A 20,873-nucleotide genomic window follows, 5' to 3' on the forward strand; every position below is an offset into this window, starting at 1 on the left:
TATTGTCCATTCATAAAATCTATTTTAAAATTTCATTATTGATCACTTAAGTTTTTATTGATAATTTGAATGAATTGTTCAAATAGTAATTTAAAAAAAATTGTTCGATTACACGGCATTGAAATCGTTGAAGAATTTTGCAAATACTTTTCTTCTTCATCACTCGCTCCGCTTATAGTTACTGGAACCCGAAATGAAAGAAAACCCTCGGATACTCTTTCTCCGAAACTTCATCAGATTTACTTGAAGTACCTTCTAATGCCAGACATCTTAAAATAATTTTGAAAGCAATTATCATTTTTTACCAACATTTACCAACTTCGATTTAGATTTTATTTTTTATAATAAGTACTAATTTTATAAACAAGTAATTTATAAATAACAAAATTAATTATAGTGAGGGCAATTTAGCTTAAATTGGCAACCTAAAAACCCAGGTTTCCAAGAAAAATGAAAACGATATTCAATAAAAACTCATTAACAATAAACAAATAAACAGCGACTAAATTTAGTAATGAGTTAAATATGTTCATTATAAAATATTTGTTTGTAAATAATGATGATAAGAGTTGTCGAGATAGTCCATTGGTTGGAACATGTGTATCTTAACAGATGATTGCGTACCAAACCAAATCGGATTATGATCATGAAATAGGCTCCAAGCCTTCTCTTAAAAGAGAGATAATGCTTTAGCGCAGCATCGGGATATTTACGGGCTGAATTGTAGAAGTAAAGGAAGTTTGGTAGGTTTTATCTATAATATGCAAGTCATGTTAAGCTAGTGTCCTGTTGCTTGATCAACCTATACCTAATATGTGATAATAGAAATACATAAACTATATTATAATATATGTATTGTTAAGCAGTTTATCTATGGGCAGTAGGCCTGGCAGCATTCACTTTGAAATGAGGAAAAAAAAAATTCAAAATAATTGTTTGTCACGTAAATGTTTCATTGTTTGTCACGTATGTAAGAATGACACCGCGTTGTTTTCCGAAAGATTTCTAATTAATACGACCATTTTATTAACAAAATCATTTAAATAATTTAAGAACAGTTGAATCTAATCCCGAGTACACTACATATATAGGAACTGTTTATTTAAATTTTATACACAAAATCTTATTGTTAGTATGAATGTGCTATAACTACATATAAACGTCATAAATGAGGTTCAGTAGAAGACAAACAAAGAAGAATTTTAAAATAGCTTCATATTATTTTTAAATAAACGTATCAGTAAAAGATAAGGCAAGTTATTGTGAATAACAGACTCTTCAATTGAATTTATTTGTGTATGTAGGTAGTTTATTAGTGAGCTATTGTTTAATTTAATGTCTTGTAGCACTAACTACGCATCCCAAATTATAAATAATACTCACAAGTACCTATATCTATTACTTATATACTCATCTTGATGAGGTAAATATAATTGAAAACATTTACCAAGAAATATATTCCTTGTAAATTAAATTATAATTAGTTGTTAAGATTCATAAATAAGAAAAATCAATATAAAACATTATTATATATTTAAAATAAAATCGTTCATAAAATTTCATATTCAGATAGTAAATTACATCAGCAAATTGTTGACATGTCTTTAATGGACGTAATGCAAAACACATTTCATAACACATTTTATTATTCGAACAAGAAATATGTTAACAATTTAGTTAGCTTAAAACTTAAATTTTTATTTTTTATTTTTCATGATAATTATTCAAATAACGGTTCACCAGCAATTATAGAACTCTCAATTCCACATTGATCGTCTCCGCGAAGAATTTTGAAGAAGCCATTGTCTCCCCAATCGGAATTCCAGGAGTTTGCAATAAGCCAATATTTGTTTCCATTTTCAACTCCCCATCCCATAATTTTAATAGCGTGACCCCCGAGTGCATCGCCTGCTACATGTTTGTAAACACCACTCTTGTATGAAAGTAAATCAGCATACACAGTAAAAGCACCCTCAACAGGTCCATTCTTAAATATCTCAGCTCTAATATTATCCTCGCCACCTCTTACAGAGTATACATGTTTTCCGTATTTCTTGTCTTTTTTGTATTGGACATTATAACTAGATTGGCATGTTCTATAGCATTTGGGAGTCTTGGTGTCTCCGCTGCACGGCATTCTATCGCCTGGAACATGATGTTCGCAAGGAGCTATTTCATATGGTCTGCAGCCCTGAGTCGAGTTGTAGTTTCCCCCTGAAACTAAACCAAAGTGCTTCCAGTATTCCCAAGCCAATGTTGGTATACCGCCATTACAACCGAGACCGCAAATAGGACAACAACTTAATAAATCCTCGGCGGAGAAATGAAAATGCTTTGTTCCGTTTGAGTAAATACAGTATCGATCGGTCATTGCTTCCACTGCTCCGAAAGCCCAACAACTGCCGCAGGAACCTTGATCTCTTATTTCATTTAAAGTTGGACAATTTGGCCATTTGTCTCTGGGGTCGAAATTGTCAGGTAAACTCGCAATGAGTTCTTCGTCATGTTGCACGTTTTCCAGTTTTGCAATAAATTCATCTTCAAGTGCCCCCATCATTTTCATTATCGTCGTTAATGTCGTTTGAGGTGGAAAATTCCGTCCAGCTTTCCATGAGCTTTGTTTGGAATTTATTATACTTATAAAAGAATCAGAGAGTGGATGAGGTTTTTCTAAGTCTGCCGATGAAACGATCACCGCGAGTAGTAGCACAAAACACGGAACGCGAAGTATATTCATGTTTGCATTTATAATTTTTGCTGAATTCTAAGCGGGTATCGGGCGCACAATGAGAGCGGTGCGCGTCGACTGAGTGGAAGTGGGTGCTGCTCATACGCCGCGTAATTACGATGTACACGAGGGGCGAGACAGCGCTTGACCGCGCGTGTCGAAGGTTAATAACGTTCATATCTAGAACAAAGAAATCAAAGATATATTATTTACTTCTCAGCAATACCAACAAATTATATTTGCCGAATGATAAAAATATTATTCTACTTGACGATTATTTATTATAAGTATTTTAATTTATATAATAAAAAAAATTATATTTACATTCACCACTTGATAAAATCGGATAAGAAATGCTGACCTTTAATTTAATAGATAAATATATAAAATTGTTAACGATTGCTGAAAGAATTATATTTTAGTACTATGTACCTACCTATGTACAATACTACTTTTTAGTTCTTAAAAGTTTTTTACGTTGAATTTATTTTAAAAGTCAATTTATTTGGCTTTTTTGTAAACCGTGTCAAAACAAAACAATAGTTAAGTAGGATAAATGTCCAGCTTTACATTTTTGGTCACTTTTATTAGTATAATTAACTATTTTTTTTTATATCGAGTAATGGCAGTAGTTCGTGCTTAAAAAAAACATGTCTCGTTGAGAAAGAATCATTAATTCCTATCTCTCGTATAACGAGGACGGATCTCGGAAAAAAACGAATTAAAAAAATGTGCAGATAAAATTTTATAAAAGTATGATTAAACGTGAAAGTTATTTATTTTTAATTGCATACAAAAATTTAACATTCGTCTCGTGGTTCTATTTATTTATTATCGAAGTTGCCAGTTGATATATTTTTATATGTAAAGTGTAAATTATCAAGTTGCCTCGATGGCCTAGTCGGTTTAGTATTTGACTCGGAAGAAAATTTGGGCCAAAATTTTATTTCACGAGCCTTTAAATCGCTAGGATTGTAAAATCAAAATCGCAAATTCGATTTGGATTGATTTGATGAATCGATTTTCCCTAATATCTCGGCTAAATTGAATATTTCGAGAAAAATCATAAGGACTAAAGTTATTCATTATTCAGCTGTCTACATTTAATTTTTTTGCTAATATTTGCGTACGCTCGGTAATTTCAGAGTTAATTGGGAAAATGAGGGAAAAATAAATTATTTCATTTATTATTGACCTTCTAAAACAGTACAGTAATTAAAATTCCAATTACAGTGGTTCTGGCAAATCCATTCGTCTATTTCTCCACAGAAATCTAGATCAAGATCTAGCGTATACAGTTGATGACTTGTAGATTCCGGATTCATATCTCGGCGGCTCAAATGAAAGTTGTTTAGTTTACATAGAAATTCTTAGTAGCTACCGCTGTTAGTAAATTGGCAATGTCGCAGACCTGTGCCTCGAAAAGCCTGATTATCTCTCTTCGGTCGTTTGGGACTTCGAGAGTGGGGAAATAGTGAGTAAACCTATGATTTCCAGTACAGATGGAAAATCTTTGTGATTGGCCGCCGAGGCTGAAACTAGGTCGGAGAGACACAATATGTAAAAAGAAAATATATGCACACATTTAAAATCGAATTTATGTTTTTCTTTAATTTAAGGTATAGTACCTGTAACTAAAATTAAAATATGTTAATATCTATGTGTAATAAAATTCTCTAAAACTGTATATTCATAGAAATAAATGCTTAAAATAATATGATAGAGGATAGGTAAATTTGAACTTTTGTGATATCTTTTATGATATGTAGTAACAAAAAATATTGAAATATATATTTAAGTATCTCTTTACTAGATAGCCGAGATGGCCTGTTGGAGTTGGTTGCAACAACCCTTGAGGAGAACTCCGCCGAGACACAAGCGGCGCACAGAAAGAAAAGGGGCCGGGGAAACGTTGTGCACGTGATCCCGCGGCCATTTCGATCCGAAGACGGCCAGTGCAGTGGTTTAGTGAGTGAGAATCCCGGGGTTCTTATACGAAAAATGCGGTTTCTAGCCCGGCCAAAAACTATTGAGTTTTAATAAGCTTCATTTGTGTTTGTAAAATTATTTTTGCATTAGGCGGTGAAATGTCTTACAAAATCGAATGATATTTAGCCACGTTAACTAATCTGCATTGGATCAAAATGTTGGAATTAGATCTTATTTCCTCAAGGGGGAATTTACAGACTGTTTCTGATTTTGTTTCTCCGCTGTGTTCTTTGTATTTCTAATGTACACGAGTGCAGCTAAAAGGAAAACGTAAATACATTATTCTTTAGTTCGTATCCTTTATTTAATTGTAAATTTTATATAATAGACTTCTGTTAAAAAGATTGCGATGTCAATTAGTATTTTCATATATTCTTTGGCTACGATGTGAGATATTTATGTACCTAACGTTTATTATTCAAACGTCTCTGAATGCAAAAAGACGAATAGTTTGTTTCATTTTTGTGACTTGCGCTCGCTCATTTCTATTATTTTATGACCCAAATAAATTATATATTTCTAACATAATATTATAAAATACAATACCATGAAATCTAATTTTATTTTTTTTATAATTTATAATATTGTATACTTTATACGAAGTAAAAATCAGCTTTTTATAAAGTTATGTTATAATATTGGTAAGCGGACGAGCAAATGGGCCACCTGATGGTAAGTGGTCACCACCTCAGCCACTACCAGTTCGGCCAATCTCCAAACTAGAACACAACAATACTAAGTATTGTTTGGTAGTAGAATATCTGAGGAGTGGGCGGGTAACGGGTTTGCACAAGTACCAAGTAAAGTCCTGTGGTCATCTTCTTCACAAATAAAATTTGTGTAGACTCCAATCATTTACCATTAAAAAAAATCTGAATGAAAAATATACGACAGTTAATCTTTTATCCCTAAGATCTATTATAGATTTTGAGTATCCTAAAAAGCGAAGGAACGGGTTTTATCTTCGACTACGATGACATAATAATACAATATTAAAAAAAAATTAACCACACACACAACAGTATATATGAGCTGTTTATTCGTCCGTACTATAATTTAAGAGCTATAATATTATAAAATATTATTTTAATGAGATTTCTTAACCTGAAATAAATGATTTAAAAAAAATACACCATATTGGTACTATTACGGTATAATGTGTTTAATCAGGGATTGTGGTTTATGCAAACGTGCACGCCATAACCACTTGGCGTATCTTGTTTCCTCATGATCTCATTACTTTTCATTCATTTATATTAAGCAAATTGATCGTCGGATAGTCGAGTCACATATGTCTATAATACAACGGCATTTGAAGACAAACTTACTTATAAACATAGAATCTAAGCTGTAGATACGGTAAGATTTTTTACTATATTGTTTAGTTAAAAATATTTTTCAATGTTTTTTTTAATTTTGTCATAGTAATAAATGCAAAGAAGGTTTCTTTGGAAAATGTTAGAATTACCTTTTTAAAATGCTTCTTTGTCAAAATAATTATTTTTTATTACATATTTATCTCAAAAAAATAAAATCGGTTTTTGTTAAATTCTATATAAAAGAATTTTTAAAAAATATAAAATAAAAATAAAAAAAGATAAAAAAAAATCTTATTTGTTCACAAAACTACATGACAAAGTTCCTTAACTAATATTATGTAGTGCAATCAAATAACAGTGCATTCTTTATGAAGTCAGTATTAAGTAAGTATTCAGTTGAATCACTCGTGTAATATTGAAAACCGACTTGAGGAAAATATTACGTTATTATGATGTATCCTTTGACGCATAGAACCCTGACATTTCATGATCGTGGTCTGCGTTGAGTTTCGACTTTGTTTTTGTAGATTAGCCATGCAGATCTCACTCTCATCATATGCAGCCAGGGCCGTATTTGGAGACCTCACACAGTAATGCGACAGTCTTTCTCGATATATAAATAATCAAGGAGCTACCTATAAAACAAACTGAAATTATATTGGTTAAAATGTTCAATATATTTCAATCCATACACATACGTTTTCCAAAAAATTATAATAATAATTAGAGTTGTATTTCAGCAACTGGACGTACACTAATATTAATAAATCGATATGAGTAGATGATTATATGCAAGTCTGAGTCAATAAATCCTTCTTGGTTCAAATTATCGTTTTCTATAATAAAATTGCGCAGACATTTTTAACTTTGCCGATTCATAAATTCAAATCATTTCTTCAAAATACATTCATAAAATAGGCATATTATTCAATACAGTATTATAAAGATGATACAAAGGCGTGGAGCTAATACTTGATGACTTCCATGCAGGATATTTTATATAAATATATAATGAATGTTATAAGTTAAGAAGAATAACTACTGAGTTTCTTGCTGATTCTTTTCGGTAGAATCTACATTCCGAACCGGTGGTAGCTTCACTTAATATAGTTTGTAAAATGACGATTCAAAAGTGCTTGTAAAAAACCTACTTGAATAACGTATATTTTGATTTTGTGTTTTGGCAACATGGACACACTTTTGACCCATAGAGGTTTATCTCATATATTAACGACTATTGCGCTCGTTATCCTCGATGCTATAGTCTTTATCCAACGCAGAGAAACTTACTTAATCCTGATTGGTGATATTAGTGATAATGAGGGTGTTTTGTACGTTGTTCAGCGATTTTACCTCGTTCCGTTAGGGATGCTGTTTTATCTGCTATTACTGCGTTGGTACTTTCAATTTAGGTCTTTAGTTTTAAAATCTAGGCATAATTATAAGTTTATCTGTTCCAGTAAATTATGTTATGTTAATATATAATATGTGAATACCGTTAATTAGTAAACAGTTGTATATTTATTCTTATCACTGTTGAAACGCCTTATATAACGAAGGGTTGGGAATTAATTCGTTATCAGACATATTTATTTCCAAAAATATAAGTCTCGTTGTTTTTGTTCGGATCTTTTTTCTTAATGTTCAATCAATCCTGACACTTTTCGATTCTTTTTTTTTTAACGTCATACTAAGGTTGCGAGCATTGTACGATAAAAATAAATAAATCTTAATAAAACTTTTTGATGCTTCGACATATATATATATATATTTTAACAGTTAATAAAATATATCATGAAAAGTTATATAAAAAATATACAAAAACATTTAAAAATAGCTAAACATGGACATGGATATTAATTGAAGATTGCTTAAAATCGCAACGATATTTATTAATTTGTTTGTAATGCTTGCTAAGCTCGATTGCAAAATAATTCATCGTGAGGAAACTTGCATGCTTCGAATATAATTCTATCATATGTATATTGGATATATATTCAAACTGGAGTAGCATGGTGTAGTGAGTTCCAAACCTTCTCCAATATGAAAAATGGCTTTTGTGATGTAGTGGGTTATATACAAGCTGCTAATGGATTTATTATTTGAGAAACTGAAGTAAAAGACGAAGGAACTTTCGTATTTTTCTTTGATGTTGTTAAATGATAAGCGAAAGAAGCAACAGTGAGAACATTATAGGAGAAAAAATAGTGAAAGCATCGTTTTATAATTTTGCTTCAATAAATTAGTAGGAGTTTGAGAGCTTATTAATGCCGTTAAAGATAATAAAATATTAAAAGGTCTGATACAGCCCTTTTACCAAAGTATTTATTGGCAAAGCTAAAAGCGTTTGTAAAATTTTATTATAGAAGCGAACACCTTGCCCAAGGAAGGATGAATTGATTATGCGGAGACGGAAGCCTGATGTTACAAATTTTTGTTAACAATGTGTGTCATTGTTGCTATAGAAATTACCAACATTTTCATGGATATATAAAATATTGTTATGAATATAATATGAAGTTACCGTTATTACGAACCAACTTGGATAAAAATATCCTGATAGATCTCAAGCTATGAGATTTTAAATAAGCCTTTTATCCAGCGGGGATTTACACCAAAGTGGATTGTATTAGAATCTGCTTCATGAAATATTACATAAATGTGTCAACTTTTATGGTGATCAGTCATATAGTGTCGAAGTCTATTACTTCCAAAGATATATAACGACATATTTTTTTTACAAATAAGATGTATTCGATCAAAATATGTTTTTATAGAATTTTTCGAAAGTAAATATATTCTCAAGTGATTGCAATACTCAAAGGGCGAATTCTTTGAGCATTAATGTTTTCGTGACACGAAACAGGCGGTTCTGACCGATAGCAGTGCTGTAATGAATTTCCAAACGTCTCGACATTCTGCTTTTAACGGCTTTTAGTGTAGTTTATGTGTCTCGTGTGTATTTTGCCCTGGGAATATTTATTTATACTTACTTGGTCAAACCTTAATCGGTTAAGGACAGATCTCTTATAAGTAGGTAAGTTATATTTTTATACATTAGCTCAAAAAGCTAATAAGAATTGTTGCAAAATAACATTTTTAACTACATGTTATTAAAATTAGCTATATCTATAAAATAGATGTATATTTTTATGATAGAGGTATGGGCCACCTGATGGTAAGTGGGCACCACTGCCCATAGACATTAGCGCTGTGAGAAATATTAATCATTACCAACTTACTTTACCATTACGCTACCAACCTCAGGAGCTAAGATATTATGCCCCTTATGTTTCTTATTGCACTGGCTCACCTTTGGCTTACCCTTCAAACCGGAACACAACAACACAAAGTATTGCTGCTTGGAGGTAGAATACCACCACCACCAAGTAAAAACTATATAAATATATATTTATATAGGTACGTCCATCTTGAAACTATAACCAGTAATAACTAGTTTAAAGTAAATGTATACAATACTTTCACTTTATCTTACAAGAATAGTAACACCTGGCGTTAAATAATTTTACTTTCTTGGGATAAATAGTAGCTTTATGTATAATTTATAATATTATATTAATAACAGTTAGCCGATAGCATTCAAGTTCAATTCCTTTTCCTAACGAATGTCATAAATTATGTCTATTAATTAAAACAAGATGGCGCTGCTAATGACGTCATAATATTATTTTGCTAATCAATATGATAACTTATATATCAATATTTTGAGGTTATGTTTGGATTTATTTATAGGTTAAGTAGACCAATAGCTAAAATTATAATTTACCGCTAAGCGCACTAGCGTGCATCTTAAACGATGATTGCGGGTTCAAACCCAGGCAAGCACCAGTGAATTTTCATGTCCTTCATTTGTGTTTATAATTCATTTCGTGCTCAGCGGTAAAGGAAAACATCATGAGGAAACCTGCATGTAATTCAACGAAATTCTGCCACATATGTATCCACCAACCGAGCAGCGTGGTGGAATATGCTCCAAACCTTCTCCTTAAAAAGGAGAGGAGGCCTTAGCCCAGCAATGCGAAAATTTACAGGATAATGAATTCTAATTACGGAGATTCTTGTCGGTTCTTTGCAGTCGAATCTACATTCTAAACCGGTTTGCATTTAATTATTTTTAGTAATATGCCAATACAAAAAAGTCTACCTGAACAGATAATAATATAATAAAATAAATCGTGAGCATTTAATATAATTTATTTCGACAAAAAATTTAAAAAACAATTTATATGGAATGATCAATAAAAATACATATTTTCTTTTTTATATGAGCATTTTACATTGATACCACAATAAAAGTGTTTTTTTAATATCGTCCTTTTGTGTATTTTCATGGGCGGTAAAAATTTAATGGCAGATCCCGAAGAAATATGTAAATCTGACGCTTTTGAGGTTAAATGAAATTCAATCAATGTTGATGAAAGTTTTGTGGACAGATAATATATTTTGAACTCATTGTTTGCTTAAATGCAAAATAATTTATTTATACATATTTTTATAGAATCGGCAGGCCGGCGGGCACATAGGTCACTCACCCTTCAAACCGGAACACAACAATACTGAGTACTGTTGTTTGGAGGTAGAATATCTGATGAGTGGGTGGTAACTACGCAGACGGGCTTGCGCCAAGCCCTACCACCAATTAACATCTTAGTTCCCAAGGATGTTTGCGAATTGGTTTTGTAAAATTTCATACGGCGCTAATGTCTATGGGCAGTTTTTACCATTTACCATCAGGTGGCCCATATGCTCATCCACCAAACTATACCATAAAAAAGTCCTTTGTGCCTGTAAACATACAAAACATTACTTTTATTACTATTATTTATCTACTGTTAGTTACCCAAGTTCGCAATATCGAATTTTAATAATATATAATATAATATTTATATAATCTAATATATAATATCTATATAATATCTAGGTTATATTTATAGTAATATTCAAAAAGGTATCAAGTCGAGATAACCCTTATCCAAATCGAATACAACGTGATCTATTCCTTCTGAATGTAACATAAGGTTTAAACTTTGTAATTCTGGTTAAATGGATGAATAAAGTTTGGAGTATCGTAACAGAGATGGCTGTCGTAAGATAGTGACGGGTTGAAGCCCCAGATGGCAAATTAGCCCCCGAATCACTTTCCCATAGCGGTTAGCAACTCCACGAACATCTGTACCTACATGTTTCAAATTAATGATCTTGCGGTAATACTTATGTCTTCATCTGCATTGATTGATGATATATGCTTTGTCTATAATAACAAAATCACTGGTTATCACATAAATCTTTGTTACAAATAAATGGATAAAGGATTTTGGTGTTTTTGGTTAAACCGCTTCATTTATGCTGCTAAGCCGAATTATTTTCTAAATTGATGATGTGAAGTAATTTCGAATTTCGAATAAATTTAATTGAATTTTATTGATATATATATAATTGTAACGGAAAAGAGTAACTACTGAGTTTCTTGGCGGATTTTCTCGGAAAAATCTACTTTCCGCACCGGTGGTAACTTTACTTTAAATTCAACACTGACGATTTGCAAGTGCTTTTATGAGCCGACTTGAATGAAGAATATTTTGATTTCGAAATGATCTGGATGTGCGGGGTGAAACTCTGCCGCATGTGTACCCCCCGTCCTCCTCGGAAGTAGCTTAGCGCAATAAGCTCGAAACTTTTTCTTTAAGAAGATAGCAGGCGTTTGCTCAACCGTGGGGAAAAGGCAATCATTAATACTTTATAAGATACAAAATATCAGTATTCTCATTTTAATTATGCACCAGAAGAATAAAACTGGAATGCACAATTAGATTTATAATAAAAAAAAAAGATTAGAATAGAAGAGAAGAATAAAAAAGAGATATTTATCGTAGATATTTACGACTATAATCTATAATATTCTTGTTTTTATATCTATCCTGACCCCTTGAGTTATTGTCGTACCCACTCCTAACACAAGTGATAAGCTTAAAAGGAGTGGTAAATAGGATAATTTAAAAAAAAAAATATATTAATAATAAAAAACATTATTATTTTGATAATTCATCATCATTCATTCTTCTTTCGAAGAATATTGTAATTAACACAGTTGTGCAGTTCGTTATTTTATTGCCTTCTTTTTTTAATAACGCTGGCCATGTACAGCCAGTGTAATTAAAATTCGAATATGTAAATTAAAAATGTAATTAAGATAAATAGAGAGTGCGTCTTATACGGATAATTTAATATTGAGATTTGTAGTTTCATTATCGGTTGTTGACCTCAAATTATCTGCAAATATAATATTGTGGTTACTGAATAGCCACAAATGCAATTTCACTTGATCTTCCCTATTAAGCATAAACGAATTATAATTCTGTAACTTGGTATTATGAGCCTCACATGAAATATTAATCACAATTTGCAATTGACGAATTTAAAAAAAAAAAGTTACATAAAAATGTCAGATGTTATATAACACATCCAACATCTGTTCATCGTTTCTATTATGATAACCATAAGGACAATATTGGCACTTTTAACACCAAGAGACACAATTTAGATTACTATGTTTATTTAAATAAAAATAAATAAATACTTCATTTATCCTTTTAGAATTTAAGTTTTAAAAATCAGTACCTAAAGTATTTTTTTAGTATTTATATTTTAACTAGCTGTTATCCGCACCCTTTCGAAAGTTAATTAAACGTGTGTATTATTTTTATTAATAATAATTAACAAAGTACCTATTTTTTTATAGACGTTCAGGCAGGATTACTTGACAAAAATTTTAAATAATACTTTTACGTTTATAATCTTAGTAAGAAAAGCACAATTAAAGATTTCATAGTTTTTTTTGGTTTAAGATAGAGTTTGAATGAACGATGGAAATAGAATGGGAACGTGCCGGCTGTATCTCCGAAGACCACTTCACCTCACTATCCCCACACAGTAAATATTCTTATAGTTACCGCAATATATCATAAATAATGCGATATATAACAAATAAGGAATGTTGGACAATATATCTCATGTCGCGCGCAAAATTTCATATAATATATTACAGCTAGAATAATAGTCAAGACGATAATTCAATTTCAAAACAGTTCCACAGACAATACCGGTTTTTGAGGTATAAATTAATAGATGCACGAATTTATTTAGTGCGAATGTAATGGAGACAACATACACACTTCGTTTCAAAAAAAGGTTAGGCGGAAAAATAAATGTAAAACCTCAAATGCAATAAAAGTTAAAAAATATTTCTTTTTTCAAATACATACATATGTTAAAATTGGTCGAAAAGTAAAAGTGTAACCTTGTAACCTTTAAATGTCCCTACTGGGTAAATGCTTGACTCCTTTTTAGGATAAACTTCGTAGCTTATTTCATCGCTCTAGTGCGGTTTAGTGAATATAGACGTGGCAGAATAACCTTCGTGTAGGTTTTATTACGACGTTAACCCTGAACACATGATGATGTGAATTATTTACTTAAAAGTTCAATAGTGATTGCCGGATTTGAATCGGTTAATATCTATCGATTCGGCCATCTCCGCATATTTGCCAATAAAAATTACAATTTAACTATTTTTTAATTTCAATATGAGTTTGTTCCAATTTTATAAGTTCAAATAACTTTGATAAATTTTGGAGCTAAATATAAGTAAAGACTATAAATTTAGATTAAATATTGATTTAAGCTGTCCATGATAGAGTTTCGACCAAGGATTGGAATTTACATAAGAAAATTGAAAGTTTTTAATACTATGAAACATTATTCCGTATCGAAGGAGTTTGAATAAGATTTCGATATTGACTTTTTAATATTATCAATTGTCTTTTCGTTGAAGATTCCTTAAATATATTTTAAATTCAAATGTACTTTTACAGTTTGGAATTAAATATATATATATATTAAGTATTTTTTTTCATTTTAATGTATATGATATTTGAAACAATACTTCAAAGACTTAGGTTTTATTTAAAGTAATTAAATAAAATTCTGTAAATATTGCATTACTGGACTGAAGCCTTTACTTGAGAGGAAGAAGGTCTGGAGCATATTATATCACGCTTAATTTCACCTTGGGACATCGCATCAGTACACCTAGATGTCCGAAAATCCACAAGAGCGCGATTTTTAAGGTATTTTCTGCCTCGCACAACCACTACTAAAACAGCCTTCGCCGGCAGTTTTCCGAACCGATACGTCTGAAACCTTAAAGAGAAGAGTCTACACATTTCTTAAAGCCATTTCCTGTGGTAGTCACTTTCCATCGGTGAGCCTCCTTGCCTATATCATAAAAAAGTAGGTTGTTTGATGCATATATTGCAGAAAATCATCCTGCAAGAAATAGTAGTAGTAATCTACGTGCAAGTTTACCGTATTACGATCCTTTGCCGTTGTGCAAGAAAAAATATATAAAAAAAAATAATTAAGTACATCACAACTCGCTTGCTCTTTGGTCGAAACATCTTCGGTTAAAATTACAATTCACATATACTAATCCCTGTGTCATCGCAGCTATAACTATATTTATTAATTAGTAGCCGATATGACAGCGCTTCGAAACGTCTGGTAAAATAGCCGTGGATCAAATTTGAGTACTATATACTCGTAAATATGAATAACATTGTTTAAATTAACAATAAAGTAGACGGGAAAATGGCCGCAAGCGTGGTAGAAGTTTTAACACCGACAATATGCCGCCAACTATAGGATATGTTTGCACCACCCACTGCATATGATTTAATTACTTATTATAATGTTCAACATATAGATAGTATAGATATGAGTAGTTTCAGAAAATCCTGTTTCGATACTTTACTCAAATTATTTAATAAAATAATAATAATAAATATTGGACAACATCACATACATTACTCTGATCCCAATTTAAGTAGCTAAAGCATTTGTGATATGGAAATCAGAAGTAACGACGGTATCACAAACACTCAGACCCAAGACGATATAGAAAACTAATGAACTTTTTATACATCGACTCGGCCGGGAATCGAACCCGGGACCTCGGAGTGGCGTACCCATGAAAACCGGTGTACACACTACTCGACCACGGAGGTCGTCGAAATATTATGATTATTGCTAAAAAATAGCTATCAATGAAGTATATTTCAATTAAGTTAATAGTTTGGAGGCCGTGATAGACTGACGGACTTAACAAATTAATGGGAGTCGCTGGTGATTAAACGGATCCCTAAAATCGATCTTTTAACTAAACAAAGATTGTATATATAGTGTTTGTTCCGGCCATTCTCCCCCAAATTTATATCCCCTGTAACTTGAACATGTTTACATAAATTAATATTCTTCATAAGCGGAAAGCACATAAATATTCCGATATATATAAAATCCTATATAAATAAGCTTCTCGTAAGATGCTATACATTTCATTTTAATACTTTATTAATAAAAAATCTTTTTTGAATAATTGATTTTCTGTTTTATGGTATGCATACACGAAACGGTATATGTGATTGGTTTGCGTACACGATAATCTTTATCGAAATACAGGTTTTATCACACACATAAAGCTGCGATTTGCTTTTATAAGACATCGGGTAATAGTGTCACTAATTCACTTCGTTTCGGTTTATATGTGTGTGTGATGTGTGCATGGTTATCTTGTGGTACCTTATTGCAATATCGATAAATATAATTTACATATTATACTGATTAGTTTTTTCTTTAAAAACATTTTGTTGATAGCAGGTTTTTGTTACAATTATAAATGTTGTTTACACCGACAAAGCCTAATCATTCTGTATATAAATATTGAGATAAATTTTAATTACATATACAATAATACATGTTCATTGATTAGTTTTTGGAGTATGTTAATAAATAAAAACTATTTTTTATTCCAATTCCAAGTTTCCGACGGGTTGGAATAACTACATAACAATTATTCTACCGCCAAACAGCAGATACTTTGTGTTTCTGTGTTCCGGTTTGAAAGAAGCGTGAGTCAATGTAATTACACGGGATGGCTTATATCTTATGTCTCGTACTTCAACGCATTGACGATGTAAGTATTTGATTATACTTTAACAATATCAGGACAAAGGTGTGAAATTTGCAACCAAAAAACCCTTTGATTTATGTTCCTTAATACAATTAATTACCTACAAGACAATGTATGATGTTGTGTTTTTAGAAGTCATTTAAAAACTAATGGAAGTCGACTTCCAAAATAAATAAAAACTAATAGAATGTAGAAAAAAATATTGTGAAATTAACTTATCACTAATATTAAAAAGGATGTGATGACGGGTGTGTATGTTATACTAGACTTGGCAGCAATAAATCCTTGATTAACTTTTATAGTGCGAATAAAAGTGACATGCGTGTTAAACTAGGAACATCGCTGGAAGGCAACGACCTCGTAAATTTTATGTTCACGAATTATTGTAGGTTCAACTACTGTCTCAAATATTTTGACATCGATCGACAAGCTCAAAAAGCAAGGCGGGCGCCAAAATAACAATTGTAAGAAAGAAGGGGACCACCTTCCCCTAACGTTATCCATCCGGGAAAATTGCCCGGTGCGAGTCTGCTTTATTTATAAAAGAATCTTTTTGAAGACCAATTTTTTACATTGTTATTCTTGTTTAGTAACTAATCACTTTAACCCTTCCGCAAAAATTAATGCGAGCGTGAAAATATTGAGTGGATAAGAATATTTTTCTTTTGTCATGATTGCTTTTGTTATGATTTCAAATCGGTGAGATATTGAAGTTCAATCATTTAAAAAAAGTTCTTAATATGACATTTTTCAATTTATTTAATTTCAAAATAAGCAGAATAAAATATTTAATGTGCATGATTGTGGTTCTTGATTTGAAAAGTCGCTTGTTGTTATTAAAGTTTAATATTCACAAATTTAAATAAAATAACTGTAAATTTCCGATTATTTATATCGAACCTTTTTCGGGGATATGCAAAGTTAATAATGTATCCCCAAATTCCTCATCCATCAAAGTCTTATTATAATCTGTGTACATTTTTATCTGTACGTACTAGGCGATTTCTTGGAAAAGTCTGCATTACATGAATAATGCATACAACATGGCGTCTATTGAACGGTATGATCGCCTACGCTCTATTGTTACGGGAGCGTTGCGCCATTTCTCCTACAATAGCTTTGTCCTTTACATGTTCTTATGTAACATAGCTTAACTTTCAAGAGAAAAAGCAAACATTTGGGTTAATAGCTCGAAGAGATCATGCTTTTACGAATGTGCCATTTTAATAAGAGCGCATGAAATAGCTTTTTGTCTTGTTTACTTCGAAACAATATTAATGAAATTTTTAATATAATTTCTTAAATTAAAGTAAATATATATATTATGTTAAGCATTATAAAAATATTTGTAGGCTATTATTCAATAAAGCAAATAAAAAAATTAAGCAGGATTTACAGTTTGTAACTTCGTCAAATTTTATTATAAAAAAATATACTCTTCAACTTTCAAAACAAAAACCTTTTTAGTATTTTTGAAAAAAAAAAAACAAAATATTATTTTAATATAATTAAATGTAAAAAAAAACATTACAGACCTATTATTGGTTTTTAAATGTCACTCAGATCGCCACATGTTACGCATTCGTATTTTGGCTCCGAGTTGACAACGGCCCTTATTAAACTGTCGCCAATCTTGTCCATGGCGTGCAAACTGCTGACAACATAAAAAATAACAGGCCCATAAAAGTGTATTGTGCCTCTCTGGGCTTCTCGCTCATTATATGCGTATAGTATTTCTAGTCAATTATGATCGCTTTATCTGTCATAATCATTATTATTTTAGTATATTTAACCTATATTCATTTTGAAATGACGACGATATGGAAAAAATAAAATATAATTTTGAATATAAGATTTAACAATTAACATTAGTGACCTTATTTTTTATGTGGAGTGTTCGTTGAAACTATTTAAATGTTAATATAGAATGAAATTGTTGTAAAAAAATTACATATTCCGCATTCCATTTAGAAAGCTTTTTATTTTATTTCGTGAAATATTAGAATGTAATGCAATTTTCGTCATATTTTAGTTTTAATAAAAGAAAACGAAGTTATTTTGTATTAATTTCGATAGCTTAACTTATTTTATAATTAAAAGACCAGTATTACTAATGCACTTCGCTAGCAGTGATTGTTATGAAGTAGTCGTATCATATCCGATGCCGTCTGATGCACTCACTGTAATACGACAAAATTTATTATTATTGTTGTCATCGCTGTCAACTTGTGGTGGTTTAGCGTCGTAGAAAACATAAGAAATAAGATCAACAATGATTTAAATGATATTTAGAGAGGGAAAAGAAAATTTGCAAGATTAAATTTTTCTAGAATTAATTATTCTCTTTTTTTAAAGAACCATTGAAAGATTATACAGACAGTACACGTAGATCTTAGTGATGTTTGTAGTTTCAAGTTCTGTCCGGATTTGAAGTTGCAAATCACAATATGTCATGTGCTTAATGCGTCTTCTACTTAACGATGACAAAAAAAGGGTAAGGAATGTATTGGATAAAATGAAGAAGAAAGAAGAATGCACTGGTGACGTGTGGTGGAATACACTCCGAACCATCTCATTTTTAAAGGGTTATCACCTGTTTTTTATTTAAATTTGCCTTTTTATATGTGGATCTAATGTCGATCAAATTTTTAAATTATATAATATTATTAATTATTATTTATATTAAAATATAGTTTTATTGCTATTCCAGACCGTGCAGCCGTTTTGACGTGATTGAGACTTTCACATTTATAGCATTAGAAAGATTGTAATTTCTTCAAAATTGTCGCCAAATATATAAACTTAGTTTTTTAATTTGTATAATGCTCCTTAAAATTTGATACCTGTCCCTAGTGTTATATTGTATTGAGTAACATCATATAAACTGCCAACTATTCGACTTTTATTTCGACATCAACTGTTATTCAATGAAATGCGAGGACGAAGCCGAAGTGCTTTGAATGAAAGAGGTACGTCTCTATGGACAGACTCGATATCCGTTAGAAGAGTTCGAATATAAGACACAATATTATCATGTAAAGATACACATTACAAGGTAATTGTTAATAAGAGGTCCGTTTTAACACAATATATTTTTACGCTTAATATTGTTGTCTCTCTGTCTGTATGTTGCCATACTTCGTTTCGATGTGTATGGATCATATTTGATTATTTATATTTTTTTTTTATACCGGGAAATAATAAAGTTTAGAAATGCCAGTCAACAATCAGTATTATCATGTTCAACGTAAATAAAGGCGAGGACACAATGTACGCTCAATTATTATAAACTAAAGTCCTATAAACTACTAGACAAGTTCTTGCTGAAATTAGAAAAACGTAAAATAAAATTAATTTACAAAATATCATATGGAAAATTTTTAAAGGTTTTTCTAAGTAGTAATATTTAGGTATTGACAGCTTTTTTCCGATTGAAACATCGACGGCTTTTAGTTGACTAATTATTTATTAATGTACTATTTGATCTCTACTTGTATTATAAATGCGATTAATTTTGATGTAAACAGACTTTATTTTCATTTAGAGGTAATATATTGATAGAAAAATCCTACCTTCTCCTGAACATAAATTTGAAGTTTTGGACCTCGGGATGTTCAATCTTATATAATACTCACTAGACTGACAAGGCTTGTTATTTTTTTTTTTGTCAAATGGAACAATATGATTTTCTGAGTAAGTATATTTCAGAGTGAGGATGGGAGCTTTACATTAAATTAAATCTTTTTCACTTGTCAATTGATCATTAATCGTTCAATTAAATGTATTTTGATTTTAATGTATATCAATATTATACTGATTAAAATAGACGTACTCAGACTTTATCACACATTGATATCTCACACACACACAGTACAGTCAAAGCTTTTTTCCTCACGCTATCTTTCAAATATCATTAGAGGCTTATTATTGTACCGAACTACATATTTATAAAAACAATTTGTATATTTACAAATACATAAGTATGAAATCTTATGTATTTGATTCATTTAAAATAACGTTACAATAGCGCATCATGTTTGTAGCTCTGTGAACTACATGATATTTATTAGTATTAAAAATAAATTCTGAAATATTTCATCTTCCTGTATTGAAATTAAATTAAATTTTTACCACATAAAACACGTATAATCATGATCAATGAAGTATTATTTGGATTATAAAAATGTTATATTAATATTTTTGAAAATGGAACAGCAAAAATTCAACTTATGGCCGTGTTAACTTTTCCTTACGGCAGATACAAATGGCTTTCGTAAGGTTGATCACTGGAGACCAATATAAAAAGATTCTCGAGAGTGACCGCATCGATGCGGCTTCCTTATTATATGACTTATCGTAAAAAAGTATTTTTTTTTGCTGAATTGCTATCCACTTGTAACTTTTACTTTTTTACTAATACTAGTTTTATAACAAGATTACTGTGGCTTATTTTTTTACTATTTTGTACATATCTTTGTATTTTGTGCTTCGATAGCTTCGTGTATTGTATTAATATTAAATTATCATAAGGTCGTTTCCATAAGAAATTAAAAAGAAAGAACTATTAAAAAATGTTAAAATTTAAGCCATGAAAGTGGTTTAAATTTAATACATTTGTATAAAGATAGCTAATAAAATTGTTGTCGTTGCGTTTGTACATGTGAAATTTCCCTTACTTTACGACCATGCTTCCTGACCTAGTTTGGAATCGTCGCGGGATCACGAAAGGGTTTACGGTTTTCAATATTTGTTATCCAGTATATATGACTACTTCTCTATATCTTATGGGAAT

The 20,873-nt window shown here is 30.8% G+C and overlaps 1 protein-coding gene across 1 annotated transcript; it reads right to left on the minus strand.

Moving 5' to 3' along the window:
• Positions 1 to 1,514: 1,514 nt before the first annotated feature.
• On the minus strand, positions 1,515 to 2,838 carry LOC125066083 (cathepsin B). The gene has a single exon (XM_047674002.1). It carries the CDS (start codon positions 2,735 to 2,737, stop codon positions 1,721 to 1,723), a length of 1,017 nt encoding a protein of 338 aa, XP_047529958.1. The 5' UTR covers positions 2,738 to 2,838; the 3' UTR covers positions 1,515 to 1,720.
• Between the last annotated feature and the right edge of the window lie 18,035 nt (positions 2,839 to 20,873).

The sequence above is a fragment of the Vanessa atalanta genome, chromosome 8, assembly GCF_905147765.1.
Source record: "Vanessa atalanta chromosome 8, ilVanAtal1.2, whole genome shotgun sequence".
Lineage (NCBI taxonomy): Eukaryota > Metazoa > Arthropoda > Insecta > Lepidoptera > Nymphalidae > Vanessa > Vanessa atalanta.

Bases quoted from the DNA above. Each gene is read 5' to 3' on its own strand.
- LOC125066083 (XM_047674002.1), bottom strand. From the start codon at position 2,737: ATGAATATACTTCGCGTTCCGTGTTTTGTGCTACTACTCGCGGTGATC.